This window comes from Mustela nivalis, assembly GCF_964662115.1.
Source record: "Mustela nivalis genome assembly, chromosome: 13".
NCBI lineage: Eukaryota > Metazoa > Chordata > Mammalia > Carnivora > Mustelidae > Mustela > Mustela nivalis.
In genome coordinates, this window is record NC_139032.1 from 63,539,851 (window position 1) to 63,555,104 (window position 15,254).

At 43.0% G+C, this 15,254-nt stretch overlaps 1 protein-coding gene across 1 annotated transcript in view; it reads left to right on the plus strand.

Moving 5' to 3' along the window:
• The first annotated feature begins 1,748 nt into the window (after window positions 1-1,748).
• TMEFF1 (transmembrane protein with EGF like and two follistatin like domains 1) overlaps window positions 1,749-15,254 on the plus strand; it is an 87,135-nt gene continuing 73,629 nt past the window's right edge. Inside the window, exon 1 of the mRNA XM_082696790.1 lies at window positions 1,749-2,125. Within this exon, the coding sequence (XP_082552916.1) occupies window positions 1,930-2,125 (196 nt within the window). The 5' untranslated portion in view covers window positions 1,749-1,929. The remainder of the gene's footprint in view (window positions 2,126-15,254) is intronic.

Below are 15,254 nucleotides of genomic sequence, written 5' to 3' on the forward strand. Positions count from 1 at the left end.
GAAGGTAGCAGCTTAACCCACTGAGCCACCCAGGCACCCTGGAATTCCTAGATTTAAAGGATAAACCTATTTTTAAAAAAGATTTTATTTATTTATTTGACAGAGATCACAAGTAGGCAGAGAGGAAGGTGGGGGGAGAAGCAGGCTCCCCTCTGAGCAGAGAGCCCAATGTGGGGCTGGATCCCAGGACCTTGAGATCATGACCTGACCCAAAGGCAGAGGCTTAACCTGCTGAGCCACCCAGGCACCCTAAGGATAAACCTATTTTAAAGGTTTTTGATATATACTCGAATTGCCCTCCCAAAATGTATAAATTAAGAGTGCCAGGTTTTGTTAGTTCTTTTAACTATTGTTAATCATGTTCAGGAAAAAAATATCTTGTGGTTTTAATCTGACGTTTATTACTAGTGGGTTTAAATACCTTTTCATATATATATTGTCTGTATTTTATGTTAAAAAGACAAGTCAGTTTTTCATTTTTCTATTATGTCAACTTTTTCTTCTTGATTTACATTCTTTATAGTAAGTATATTGTCTCTTATTCACATTGAAAATATTTTCCCTGATGTGGCTTTGCTTGTGGTGGCTTTTCACACATTTAAAAATTTTGAGTCAAATTTATCAATTTTTCAATGAGATTAAAAAAATTTCAAGGTGAGAAGCAGCATAATCTGTGAAAAAGGCAGAAGACTTTCCAACAATTCAGTCTATTATCTTACTGCCTGAGGGTCTCATCTATCATGTGACTGAGGGTCTCATCTATCATGTGATGGGAATAGCACAGGACTGGGAGTCAGATCACTTTTAAGTCTTTGGGTCCCAACTTCCTCATCTGTGGAATGGGGATGAGAATGAAAACTCCCTTGCAGGGCTGTAAAAAATGGGAGAGAATGCTCGTAAAGAGAGCTTCGTCCAGGTCTTGCATATGGCAAATCTTCTCTCTGTTTTAGTTATTGGTGGGAAAGGACAATATAGACTTTTAAAACAGTATTTAAAATTCAGTTGGTGTATGAAGGAAAGGGGTGGGGGAGAGGAGCCTAGAAATTTAGCCATTTACCCCATCTCTAAGAACTGCAGAGTTGGAGTCGGAACTTGGGTTCCAGTTCGAGTCCGGTCCATTTCTTGGTATGCGACCTTGGACAAGTCACCTTCACCTCTCCGCGGCTCAATTTTTTCACCTAGAAATTAGATGTATAATAGACCACCTGCCCTTCTTTCCCAGCCCGGGTGCTGGGCGAAGGAAATGCTTCAGAACCACTTGCAAAGGGCGGCAAAAATGTCTGTTACGGTAGTACATACGGAGCATCCCCGCTGGCCGCCAGTCCTCCGCGGCCCCGCGGAGAAGCGCCCGCGACCCCCGCCCTCGGCACTCCCGCCCCGCCGCAGGAACAATAGCTCCCCCGGAGGCGGTGCCGGCCGCGGGCGGGGGCGGAGCTGCCGACGCGGGCGCTAGGGGTGTGCGCGGGGCGGGGTCGCAGCCACCCCTCCCGCCCGCGGCTCCGTCACGCGCCCCTCACCGGGCGGGCCGGGGTCTTTGTGACGCGGTGGCGACGGCCGCGGACACAAAGGGAAGGCGAGCGGCGAGTGAGGGGCTGGGCCTGCCCCCGCCCCACGACCCCCGCCCGCCGCGCGCGCGCCCGTTCACGCCCCCAGCCTCGGTCTCCTCCCGCCACGCGGGCTCGTACCCTCGCGCGCACCCTCGCGCGCCCGCGACCCTCGTGCGCGCCCGGACCCTCCGACTCCGTCCCGAGCGCGGCGGGCCGGGGCCTGGCGGGCGCTGCGGGTGGGACCGGGATGCTGAGGGGCTGCTCCCCGGCGCAGCGGCGTTGCTGCTAGGAGGCGCCGAGGTAGCGGCGGGGCTCCCGGCGCGCGGCTGGATGCCCCGGGCCTGCGGCTCCCTGCGCTTCCCGCCGTCCAGGGGCGCCAGCCATGGGCGCCGCGGCCGCTGAGGCGCCGCTTCGGCTGCCTGCCGCGCCCCCGCTCGCCTTCTGCTGTTACACGTCGGTGCTTCTGCTCTTCGCCTTCTCTCTGCCCGGGAGCCGCGCGTCCAACCAGCCCCCGAGTGGCGGCAGCGGCGGCGGCGGGGACTGTCCCGGCGGCAAAGGCAAAAGCATCAACTGCTCAGGTAGGAGCGGCCGGAGCCCGCCCCTGCGGCCCCTCCCTCCGCTGCTGCCGCCGCCGCCCTCCCGGTCCTGGCCGCGGCGCTGGGAAAGGCCGGGGCGCGGGGCTCCGGGAGAGGGGGGCCCCGGGGGTGAACGAGGGCGGAGGGCAGGGCGCGAACATGCCTCGGGGGGCTCGGGGCCCGGCGCTGGGCGTGGGGAGTGGCCGTGCGTGCGACCATGTGTGTCGAGTGTCTGGACGAGAGCGGCCCGGCGTGCGGTGAGGTGGTGGGGACGGGACCCGGCAAGGCGGGGGAAGCCGGCCGGGGCTCCTGGTGTGACCGTGGGTGTGCATGCGGGAGCGCGTGTTTGTGTTGTGAAGGCTCAGGGGAGGCAGGAGTGTGTGTGTGTGTGTGTGTGTGAGAGAGAGAGAGAGAGACAGAGACAGAGACGGTGAGGGGCGCGGGGAGGGGGCGCAGAGCCTGAGGGTCAAGGGAGTGACCATGTGCTGGGGAGGTTCTTGGGACACTGGGGTCTCGGAGTGATCCTGTGGGTAAAGGGAACGGGTGGCCCAGAGGATATTGGTTGACGATGGTAGAAGTGACTGTGTGTGTGTGTGTGTGTGTGTGCATGTGTGCATGTGTATATGTCCTTTGGGCTCAGAGGTGGACTCCGGGGGCTTGGAGTGACCGCGGGGTCTGTGGATGTGATCAGGGAAAAGTCTTGGGGCCCGGGAAATGACCCTGTGTATTTGTGCGTTCTGCATGGGGCTTGGGGATATACCCTGGGGAAATGCATTGAAGAAGAAGGATGGAAGTCCTGGAGTGAACCCCGTGTGTGTCCATTCAGAGGGAGGGAGCTAGGGAGTCATCCTGTATAGGGTTTGGGTATAGAAAGAAGTAATTAGATCTCAGGAAGTGCCTCTGTGTAGCTAGGTGTGACCCTGGGTTTTTAAGGTGGTGTGGAAAGAGGAACCGGTTCAAAGAGAATCATTTTGTGCGCGTGTTTGTATGTTTTGCTGGAGGGCCTGGAGATTGGCAGCAATGGGAGCAAGGGAGTCACCTCTCCCCTTTTCCGAGGCCGCCCCCCACCCCCCTTGAAAACAAAGAGCTTGCTGGGGCTCTAATGGAAGTGACTGGTGATGAGGCTGTCTGGGCGGTAAAGTTCCTGCTTCCTTTCAAAAGGGGTCCCAGAGGAGCCCTGGGGCAAGGAGAAGCTTCCAGGTCTGATTTAGGGGTGGTGGGGTGGGCCCTCCTGAAGCTGGCCCAGCAGATGGTGGTCATCATAAGCCACAGTCTTGCTAACTTACCCTTTTATCAATTCTTAATTCTCCACTTGTCTTCTCTAAACCAAGGGGGCGGGGGAAGAGGCCTGGGGGAGGAGGGAGGGAGGAGGGGGGAGGAGGAGGAGGGGAAAGAGGGTGGACTTCAGGCCACTGGGGGATCCACTGGCCAGCCTGCCAGACAACCTTTGTACCTTTGGGCTATTGAAGCGGCATTGTTTCTGGGGGAGTGAGGAGGGAGCAAGAGGGCCTCAGCACAGATGCTACCCTATGTGAAGAAAACCTTTGGCCTGCTGTTTAGATTTCAAAGTCTAAAATCTCTTAGTAACTTTCATAATGGTGTGTTTTATGATAGGGGAGGGATTTTGAGCTCTGTAAACAATGGCATGTCCATTAAAAGCTTTTCCATCCATGTAATAACTTTCACTTTATTTTTCTAATGTTAAGTGGGATATGGGATAAGGCTTTAATAAATAATCATATATTCATGGTTAAGAATAAAAACCATTTGTATATTGGAGTGTCTTTTTGTAGCAAATATTTGTTGTTATCAAACTTGTAAGTGATCGCACCATGTCAAAATATTTTACTGGCTAATGTGCTGTGATTATTTGTTCTTGCTAAGCTAATTTGTCCTTAGCAAAACACAGTGTGTGCTGATGGATGTTTTTGTGTATGTTTTCTAATTCTTTAGTGCAAAATACAACTTTTAAGAAAGGACACAGAGGGCTGGAAACCCTCATGGTGTAGGAAAAGGGGACTGATTTGGAGATCATGGCTCTTGCTAAGCAGCTATGCTATTTGGAGCAAGTTAGTCAATTTTTCTTTATTTCCTCTTCTATTAAGAAAGGGACTTGGATTTAATAATATCTAGCCTTTCAAGGACATATTAATATACATGTCAATGAATTAGGCTTATCAAATAAAATGTTTTTTAATGCTAAGATTCATTTTAATAACTCTGGGTCTAAACCTAGAGTTTTGGGGTGTCTGGATGGCTCAGATAGTTAACCATCTGCCTTTGGCTCAGGTCATGAACCTGGGGGTCCTGGATTGAGGCCCCGCATCAGGCTCCCTGCTCAGCTTTTCTCTTTCCCTCCCTGGTCATGTGCTTTCTCTCTCAAATAAATAAATAAAATCTTTTTTTTTTTTTTTAAATATTTTATTTATTTATTTGACAGACAGAGATCCCAAGGAGGCAGAGAGGCAGGCAGAGAGAGGAGGAAGCAGGCTTCCCGCTGAGCAGAGAGCCCGATGTGGGGCTCGATCCCAGGACCCTGGGACCATGACCTGAGCCGAAGGCAGAGGCTTTAACCCACTGAGCCACCCAGGCGCCCCTAAATAAATAAAATCTTAAAAAAGATAAAGCTAGAGTTTTAACTAAATGATACTTGTAGATTCTTGTTATAACTGTTTCTAGGATGAAAATCCAGGAGTGATTCATATGGAAAAATAATTTTTTAAGAATTATAATGTGCATCTGTTAATGCAGCTTGAGATTCACATAGATTTTTTTTTTTTTTGTAGTCGCTCTTATTACCCAGGTATTTCCACATAAACTGAAGTTTATTCCTTTATTCCTATATTTGATTTTCAAAATCTAAATGCTGGCCTTGACTTCCTGTTAATTTTCTTTTAAAAAATTTTTTTAAAAAAATTCAATTTAATTGACATATACTATATTCTTAGTTTCAAGGTAGAATTTAGTGATTCCTAAGTTGCACATAACACCCAGTGCTCATTACTTTAAGTACCCTCCTTAATGCCCATCACCCAGTTACCCCATCCCCCCCAGCAACCTTCCAGCAACCCTCAGTTTGTTTCCTATAGTTCAGATCCTGTAAATTTTCATTTTTAATTTTGGATCATCATTTCAGCCTACTCTGACCTTTCTGGAGTCTGATTCTGTGAGGCTTAGTGTGTTTTGGTCACTCATAGCATTGTGGCCCTTGCAAATCTAAAAAGCAGGTCTATGGCTTTAGTTAATTAATAGAAGATGTCTAGATCCTGGAAAAAGATATAATTGTGATATTTTACATGAGACTTCCTGCTGAATTGGTTAATGTTGATACATTAATCAACCAGCTCTTCAACTACCTATGCATCCTCGTAGAGTTTAACAGATTTTTGAATTTCTGCTGTTCAACATTTTCCCATTTTGTTCACTAGACTATTATTTAAAGATTCTGTCAGATCATCTTGTTAGATTCTGTTATGTATATGTCTGTATCATTCTTCCTGTTCCCATTTTAGTAATCTTATCTAATAGCAAATGTTGTGTAGCCTGCTTTAATATTAATAAAGAGCCCAGGTGGCTTTACTTTTTATTGTGTTTGAAATGTATTTACCCATTCTAGACTTTTTCCAGGGATACATGGCAAGTTTACCCATAGATGTTTTTCTGATAGGCAATTCTCCTTTTTTGAAAATGGAGCATGCATTCCTTCATCTCTGGTCTTCTGGCATCTTGTCAAGATAGCTTAGATAATCAGCAGTCAGATCTAAAAGTTTTTTCAGTATCATAGAGTGTGATTTGTTTAGATCAGAATGCAGATTCTCCCCCCCCATTCATTTTTTGTTTTTATTCTCAATTGGGCACAGCATTATACCTAATTATAAAATATTCAAGAAAAGAGGTTCTCTACCCTCGGCTTTCCTGCAGTCCTGTGGGATTTATTTATTTATTTTATTTTTGTTTAAATTCAGTTAACATATAATCCTATTACTAGCTTCAGAGGCAGAGGTCAGTTATTCATCAGTCTTATATAATACCCGGTGCTTACTATACCATGTGCCCTCCTTAATGTCCATCACCCAGTTACCCCATCACCCCACCCCCCTCCCCTCCAGCAACCCTCAGTTTGTTTCCTATGATTAAGAGTCTCTTATGGTTTGTCTCCCTCTCTGATTTCCTCTTGTTTTATTTTTTCCTATCTTTCCTATCTTCTCTGTTTTGTTTTTTAAATTCCACATATGAGTGGGATCATATGGTAATTGTCTTTCTCTGATTGACTACTCAGCCATCAAAAAGATGAAATCTTGCCATTTGCAACTACGTGGATGAAACTAGAGGGTATTATGCTTAGCGAATAAGTCAGTCAGAATGCAAATTCTTTTGAACTAGCTCTGTATTCTGTAGCGATCCTTTCTTCCTGCCACTTACTTCAGATGTTAGCTTCGTTTTATCAAGAGTTCTACCCTTTAAGATTGAGCTCCTTGATGATTACCCAAGCAAAGAAGAAGCTGAATGGGTCTGTATTTGTCCTTGTCTTCTCTTGATATTACAAAATCTTCCCAAAACAGTGGGCCCTTTGTTTATTTTTTCTTATTCTAAACACACTTTTTTTTTTTTTTTTTAAAGATTTTATTTATTTGATCAAGAGAAACACAGCAAGAGAGGGAATACAAATAGGGGGAGTGGGAAAGGGAGAAGCAGGCTTTCCTCTGCGCAGGGGGTCCGGTGGTGGGCTCCATCCCAGGACCTTGGGACCATGTCACCAGCCGAAGGCAGATGCCCAACAACTGAGCCACCCAGGTGCCCCAAACAAGCCTTTTTTTTTTTTTTTTTTAATTGTTCTCATGCTTAAGCTTTTCAGCCATTCTGGAGTTTATAATTGTTGGTTTGGTGTTTTATATCTTATTTGCACTTAATCTTTTAATATCTAACTTATCAGAAAGTTCCTGTTCCTCCAAAGAGAAGAAAGTTTGGAAATACATGATTTATGTGAAGAAAGGTGAACTTTGAACCTAAGGGACCAGGTGACCTTAAACATGGCATTTTTTCCCCCTCATTTGTACCATGAAAATAATGACAGTGCTTCTTTTTGACTCTAGGTTGTTTGAAAAGAACAGATGAGGCTAAAACAGATGAGGAACACTTCCGTCTTAGGGAATGTGGTTAAAGAAGTGGAAAAATATACTGAGAGACCAATAAGTGACATCTGGCGATAGATATAAGGTGGAGGATTTGAACTAGGTTTTAAAAAAGTGACAGAATTTAGAAATGGGTCCTCTGGATTGTGATACGGTGGTTAGAATGGTACAGGTGGTGTAAACTTCATATTGAGACATGCCTTGTTAGTAGCAACTTAGGATTTCGGGGACTAAAAAGTGAATTTTTAAAAAATCTTTGTGGAATCTCGATCAGGATTTCTAGATCCCTGCTATGTAATATGTGGGTGTTTATTAATTTATTTATTGAACCTTGACTGAGTACCTGCTTTGGGTACTCTAATATGCTAGATGTTAAGGGAAATAAATGAGAGGCTATCCCTGCCTTCAAGGGCTTCATATTCTAACAGAAGTAGTTAGCTTCTTATAAATCTGTATGAAGAAATTTCCATCATTTGGGCTTTCTCTCAACTGTCCCCCTATCCACCTCCCAGTTAATAAGCTTTTATTGAACACTGACAGCACTGGTTGTTCACAGAGTTGAACAACCATCTTGACTATCTAATGACAACATTTTCATCACCCCAAGAAGAAACACCCCATATCTACAAATAGTCATAGTCGCCTCATGTTCCTCTCTCCCCACAGCCCGTGGCCACTGTGAATCTCCTTTCAGTCTCTTTGGATTTGCCTTTTTGGACATTGCATGTAGATGGAATCAAACAACATGTGGCCTTGGTGACTGGCTTCTTTCACTGAGTGTAGTGTTTTCAGGGTTCATGTATGTTGTAGCTTATGTCAGAACTTCAGTGCTTTTTATAGTTCTATCATATTCCATTATATGGATATATACCACGTTTTTTTATCCATTCCTCAGTTGATGGACATTTGGATTGTTTCCACTTTTCATCTGTTATGAATAATGCTGCAGTAAACATTCATGTGGACATTTTTGTGTGGACATATGTTTTCAGTTCTCTAGGGTGTATGTGTACCTAGGAATAAAATTTTTGAGTCATGTGGTAACTCCGTGTTTAACAGTTTGAGGAACTCCCAAACTTGTTTTGTTTTCTTCTTTCTTTCTTTTTTAAGATTTTATTTATTTGCTACAGAGAGGGAGAGATCACAAGTAGGCAGGCAGAGAGAGAGGGGGAAGCAAGCTCCCTGCTGAGCAGAGAGCCTGATGCAGGGCTCAATCCCAGTACCTTGAGATCATAACCTAATCGGAAGGCAGAGGCTTAACCCACTGAGCCATCCAGGCATCCCCCCCAAACTATTTTCTTTTTCTTTTTCTTTTTTAAGATTTTATTTATTTATTTGACAGAGAGAGAAAAACCGTGAGAGAGGGAATACAAGCAGGGGAAGCGGGAGAGGGAGAAGCAGGCTTCTCGTGGAGCAGGGAACCCAATGTGGGGCTTGATCCCAGGACACCCAGATCATGACCTGATCCCTGAGCAGATGCTTACTCTCTGAGCCACCCAGGCGCCCCCCACCAACTGTTTTCCAAAGCAGCTGTACTGTTGTACATTTTCACCAGCAATGAGGGTTCCAATTTCCCCATATCCTGGCCAGTACTTATTACTGTCTTTTTGATTATAGTCATCCTTGTGTATGTGCAGTTGTATATCAGTGTGGTTTTGATTTGCATTTCCCTAATGACTAATGGTGTTGAGCACATGTTTATGTATTTATTGACTATTTATATATCTTGTTTGGAGGAACATCTATTCAGATCCTTTGCTGGGCTTGATTATAACATTTTGGATTGGACATTCCCTTTTTTTTTTTTTTTTTAAAGATTTTTTTTTTTTTTTTAATTTATTTGATAGAACACAAGTAGGCAGAGAGGCAGGCAGAGAGAGGAGGAAGCAGGCTCCCTGCTGAGCAGAGAGCCCGATGCGGGACTCGATCCCAGGACCCTGAGATCATGACCTGAGCCGAAGGCAGCAGCTTAACCAACTGAGCCACCCAGGCGCCCTGGACATTCCCTTAATAAACCATACTAACCAGTTCCTATTGCACACAGGTGCTTAAGCTGGAAGATTAGCTTGAGTTGGCTTATGTTTCCTTTATTTCTCTGCTTACCAAGAATCATTTGTGTTTGTTCTCAAAATTATTTATACCAGTGGCCCTTTGAGTATAAATTAATAAAAATTACTCAGATTGGTGTAATATTAATGCAAAAATTTATTTTTTATGAAATGCTTTGGATTTCATAAAGACTAGAGACTGAGAGAATTGCCTTTCAATGAATTAGATTGTGGTCAGGACAACTGAAACAGATTGGGGAAACCTTATAAATCTCTGGAAGGATTCTGCTCTTACAAAAATTTCAGTACTTTTAAGTCTCCCTTTTACTTTAAAGGAAAGGAAAATGGACATTGTAGATAACAGGTGAAGTTTATCCTAGAAAGGAGGGAACTGTGTTTGGTAGACCCAAAGGTTTTGGTGCTACATGAGGAAATGTATGTTAATATTTTTGGAGTTCAAAATGTATATGTCTCATTTTTAAATAATTGGATACTGACTCATTTTAAATGATTTCCTATCTGACTCTTGATTAATTGATTAGTGGTCACTCATAAATGCTTAAAAAGAAAGTTTTCACTATCCAGGTGACCTAAGGAAGATTTGAGTACAGTTTTGAGGGAATGAGTAATTCTGGTTTTTAGGAATAAAAAAAAAACACCTCCCTGAGTAAGTGGCACTCAGTTGGGCCTTCCAGGCAGAGTAGAATGTCAGCTTGAAACACTAGGCACACTTTTGCCTGAGGGCTTTGCTGTTGATACTCCTTTTGCCTGTAACCTCCTTATTCCCGTTATTTATCCCCTCAGATCCTTCAGATCTTTAATGTCACTTTCAAAATCATGCCTTAAAATTTCGGTTTTTTCTATCTTCTATCCCCTCTCCCACCTTAATCTTTCCTAATTTTTTTTTTTCCTGTTCCAAGGCACCTTCTCCTGTGTGACCTACTCTACATGTTACTGTCTGTTTCCTCTGTGTAGCTCAGAGAGGGCAGGGAGTTTTGTCTGTTTTGGCACAAAATTAGGTGCCCCTTACATATTTATCTGTAGAATGAATAACTGAATGAACATAGAAACTGAGGAGAGCTGGGAAGGGTGGGCATTCAAGCCCGAGGGAATGGTGATAGAAGGAGCACAAAGGTGGGGCAGCAAAGGGAATCTTTTGGGATATTGGGGTGTGGGGATTAAAGCTAGAGATGAATCACATGTTGCCACATTAGTAGAAGGCCTTGAAGGCTGTGCCAGAGGTTTGGCACTTGCTGTGAAGATGAAGGGAAACAATGGATTTGAGTGACATCATGGTTTTAGAAAGCAGAGGCTGGCAGTGGTGAAGGTAACTGGGAGAAGAGAAGAGACTGGGAGCACAGTGTAGAGAAGAACAACAGTGGACGTGGGCAGAGCTGAGAGCACTTGTTTGACCTGCAGTGTTTTTAAAAATTGCATTGGTTACTAACCATTAAAAATCCAGAGGTTTCACTTAAAAGTTTGGATTGTGGTCTTCCCTTCTAAACTGTGGAGGTATTGGCAACGTTGGGCTCTTGTTTCTCCAGGGCAAAAGTCGGCCAGAGCTGTCCGGTGGGGTGTGAGCACTTCTCTTTGCCAGTCCCTGCCCAGCTAGGCTTTCATTGATCTTTTTCTCCCTTAGCTTCTGGATCTTTTGCTGTAGGAGGCGGTGTGAAGTGTGATGCTTTTAATTTGAGATGGAGAGCTTGTTTGGAGGAAGTCAAATTGGTGTGTATTTCTCTCCTCTCCTGTTATTCACCATGACCAAGTTGGATGCAAGTTCTTATTTCTGCAGTGCCCAGCCCTGAGTACCTCTCCTGCCCGTGTTCCTTGTGACTTTGACTGCACTCCATTCTTTTCCTTCTCAAACCTTTCCTTGAATCTACCTTCTACCTCTTTATATTTGAAAGCTACTCTGCATTTCTCATTATACCATTTTCCTTGAAATGTTCTCTAATGTTTGTATCATATCTATTTTTTTGATTAATTTTATATCTTAGTACTACCTTCCCCCCTCAACTTTCCTTTTTATTCCCTCTTTTTACATTCTTTAGGTGGCAACTGATCATTATGTGTCTTTTTCCTTATCATGAGAGGCATTTCAGGCAAAATTCCTCTCATGATTGTTATAAAACATGTAAGTGTGCATATGTTACAGATACTTTTGTTTTGTGGTTTTTGCATTATGGTTTAAGAATGGGGCATAGAACTTGTAGCTTTTTGTATTAAAATTAGGTGTCTCTCTGCCTCCCAGTAGGAGAACAAATTTTGTGTGTTATCCTTGTAGTCCTGGAAAGAAAGCATTAACATCCTTGGCTTCTTAGTCCCCTGTTATATAACTATTGGTTTTACTTAAAATTTTTAAATTTTGAATTAATTTCAAACTTAGAGAAAAGTTCAGTAGTACGCCCAGGTTTCCCAGTTGTTAAGATTTTGCATTTGCCTTATCATAGTCTCTTTCTATAACTTTCCCTATTTATCTGTCTAAATCTTTTTTCCTGAATCTGATTCTGCCAGGTTGGAGCCTACCAAAGGCAATCATTTAATTTATGCTTTGTATCAGTTCCATACTTTTTTTTTTTTTTAAGGGAAGCAGGCCCCCTGCTGAGCAGAGAGCCCGATGTGGGACTCGATCCTAGGACCCTGAGATCATGACCTGAGCCGAAGGCAGCGGCTTAACCCACTGAGCCACCCAGGCGCCCCCAGTTCCATACTTATAAAAATTCTTTGTTTTGTCATTTCCTGCTAATGAAATAGTGAAGCCTCCAATTACACTGATAATAGGTTTATTTTGTGTAGTTTTTCTGTTTTTCTTGTATTTTTGTTATTCTGTTTGGGACATACGCATTGAATTTTATTTATTTCATTTTTTTGTTATACTTTTAATTTTGTGTAGGGTAGATTTAAAGTATGTCCTGTAGGGGCGCCTGGGTGGCTCAGTTGGGTGTGTCTGTTAATTTTGGCTCAGATCATGATCTCGGTATCTGGGATGGAGCTCTGTGTGGGGCCTACTTAGGATTCCACACTCCACCCCACCCCACCCCACTCTGCTCACATGCTTGTGCCTTCTCTCTCTCTCTCAAAAACTCAAAAAAGTATCTCCTGAAGTCATAATGATACCCATCCTTTTCTAGATTTGTGTTTGCCTTTTAGTTTTCAAGTGTTGGGGTTTGCTTCCCAGTACAGATGTAGACTGTTTTTTAAGCATTTGCCCACTGACATACAATGAGGTAGTGATATTTGTGCTACCCTCCATCATCATCATCATTTTTTGAAGAGTGTAATCTATTAATCCACTATTTTTTAGTAGTATGGACACAAGATTGTACAACCATCACCACAATCAATTATAGAATATTTTCGTCCTACTCCAAGGAAACTTCATACTCTTCAGCATTCACTTTCTAAACCCTAGTCCCTCAGCTCTAGGCAGCCACTAATGTATTTTTTGCGTATATTTGCCTGTTTTGGAAAGGCATACTACATTTTGCTTATCCATTTATCAGCTAATGGACATTTGGATTGTTTTCTTCTTTATGGCTGTTATAAATAATGATTATGAATAATGCTGCTATGAACATTCATGTGCAAATTTATGTCGGGACATATGTTTTCAGTTCTCTCAGGTTTATACCTAGGAGTAGAAGTGCTCGGTCATATAGTAAACCTGTTTAACATTTTGAGGACCTGCCAAACTATACTCCATTTTACATTTTCACCAGCAATGTGTGAAGGTTCCAATTTCTCCACATCCTGATCAACACTCATTACTGTCCTTTTTTTTTATTATAACTAACCATTTCATTTTTTTAAATCCCCCATTTCCCCTGTATATGTCCCTTTCTTTAATGGAATTTAAATTCTTAGTTTCTTTTAAGCTGGATTAATAAGTGTTAACTCATTTATTCCCTTCCTCCTTCTCCCCTCCCCCCCCCCATTTTCATTGTAAGAAACATTGTTTTAACAGAAGTATTTTCATTATTTCTACAATTAGTTCCATTATTAGCTTCTCTCATGGGATAAATGAGGCATTTAAGAGTTGGCATACATTCTCTTCTCATGCACTTTGAAATTGTTTAAATCCTAAAATTCCCTCAGTATTTGCTTTCATTTTATTAGATGCTTTACTCTTAATCCTTTGTTACTATTTGAATAGATTTCTTTTTTACAGGAGTCATGTATTTTTCATGGCTCGGTTGTCTCATCATTTTTTGAAAAGTTTCAGGTTCTTAAGTTCTTAACACATTCTTCTGCCTTCAGAAAATTTGGCAGGTATTATGTTTTTAGCTACAGTTCCATTTCTCTTATTTTTGTGCGGATATTCTGAGTTTTCTCTTCCATGGTTAAAAAGAAAAAAAGAAAAACCCACACTTTTTTGTTGTTGTTCTTATACAGGCAGTATTTGTTTGATTTAATAAAGAACTTGAGGGATATGGAAAAATATAAAGAAGAAATCTGTGATGATTGCCGTTCTCTCCTGTAATATCTTAATGTTTATGCTGAAATTGCTTCATTTTATTCCACAAAAAATTTGAACTTTTTTTTTTTTTAAAGATTTTATTTATTTTTGTGAGAGAGAGAGAAGAGAGAGAGAGAAAGAGATCGCATGCGCGTGGGAACAGGTTTTGGGGACAGTGGCAGAGGGAGAAGCAGACTCCCTGCCCAGCACGGATCCCAACAGGGGACTATCCCAGGACCCTGAGACCATGAACCAAGTGGAAGACCGATGCCCAGCTGACCGAGCCACTCATATGCCCCTCTTTTGGGAATTTTAAGTTTAGTTTATTTCGTCTTAGCTTTCATCTAATACTGTTTTGCAAGTGAATGTAAACTGATATTTCTATATCAGTTCTGTTGTTCATAGCCTAAATGGTGCATTTAGATTCCTCTTTGTTCACAAGTCATTTTAGTCAGTGTTTAGTGTCCTGTGTTCATTTTTTTCATACTTTTTTCTCTTTAAAGTGGTTTAAGGTATTTTTTTTTTTAAGATGGTGCTGTGTGTTTACCTTTTTGGTCCCTTCTTCAAGTTCAGATCATAAGTATTCCCTAATTTCCACTTAATTAGACCTAGAGAATTTTTTTTTTAAAGATTATATTTATTTTTTTTTGACAGAGAGAGAGAGATCACAACTAGGCAGAGAGGTAAGCAGAGAGGGAGGAGGAAGCAGGCTCCCTGCTGAGCAGAGGGCCTGATGCCGGGCTCGATCCTAGGACCCTGAGACCATGACCTGAGCTGAAGGCAGAGGCTTAACCCACTGAGCCACCCAGACGCCCCGACCTAGGGAATTAAAAAAAAAAAAAGATTTTATTTATTTATGTGACACATAGAGAGATCACAAGTAGGCAGAGAGGCAGGGAGAGGGAGAGGGGGAAGCAGACTCCCTGCTGCGCAGAGAGCGCACTGTGGGGCTCAATCCCAGGACCCCGAGACCATGACCTGAGCTAAAGGCAGAGTTGGACACCCACCGAGCCACCCAGGTGCCCCCCGCTTTTTTTCAAATTCTTCACTATTTTATAATGGTTTCCTGGGGTTGTGATTGTATCTTTTTAAGGGTTTGGGTGGCTCAATCAGTGAAGCATCTAACTTGGCTCAGGTTATTATCCCAGGGTCCTAGGATCCAGCCCCACGTGGAGTTCCCTGTTCAGTGGGGAGTTTGCTTGTCCCTCACCCTCTTCCCCTCTCCTGCTTGAGCTCTCTCTGCCTCTCTCTCAAGTAAATAAATACAGGCTTTTAAATAAAAAGGTAAAGTTTTGATTTTGGTTGTTTTACCTAAAGAGGAAAAGTAATCTGTATAGTTTCCATTGCTCTTTTGTAAAGATCTCATTCGCTCCATAGAATCCTATGAGAAATTATTATACCCATTTTTACTCCAGGGAACAAGGGAGAGACTTAGTACTTGCCCAATACCAATGAGTTATTTAATCAAATAATTGGAACTGCAAGTCTGGAACTCT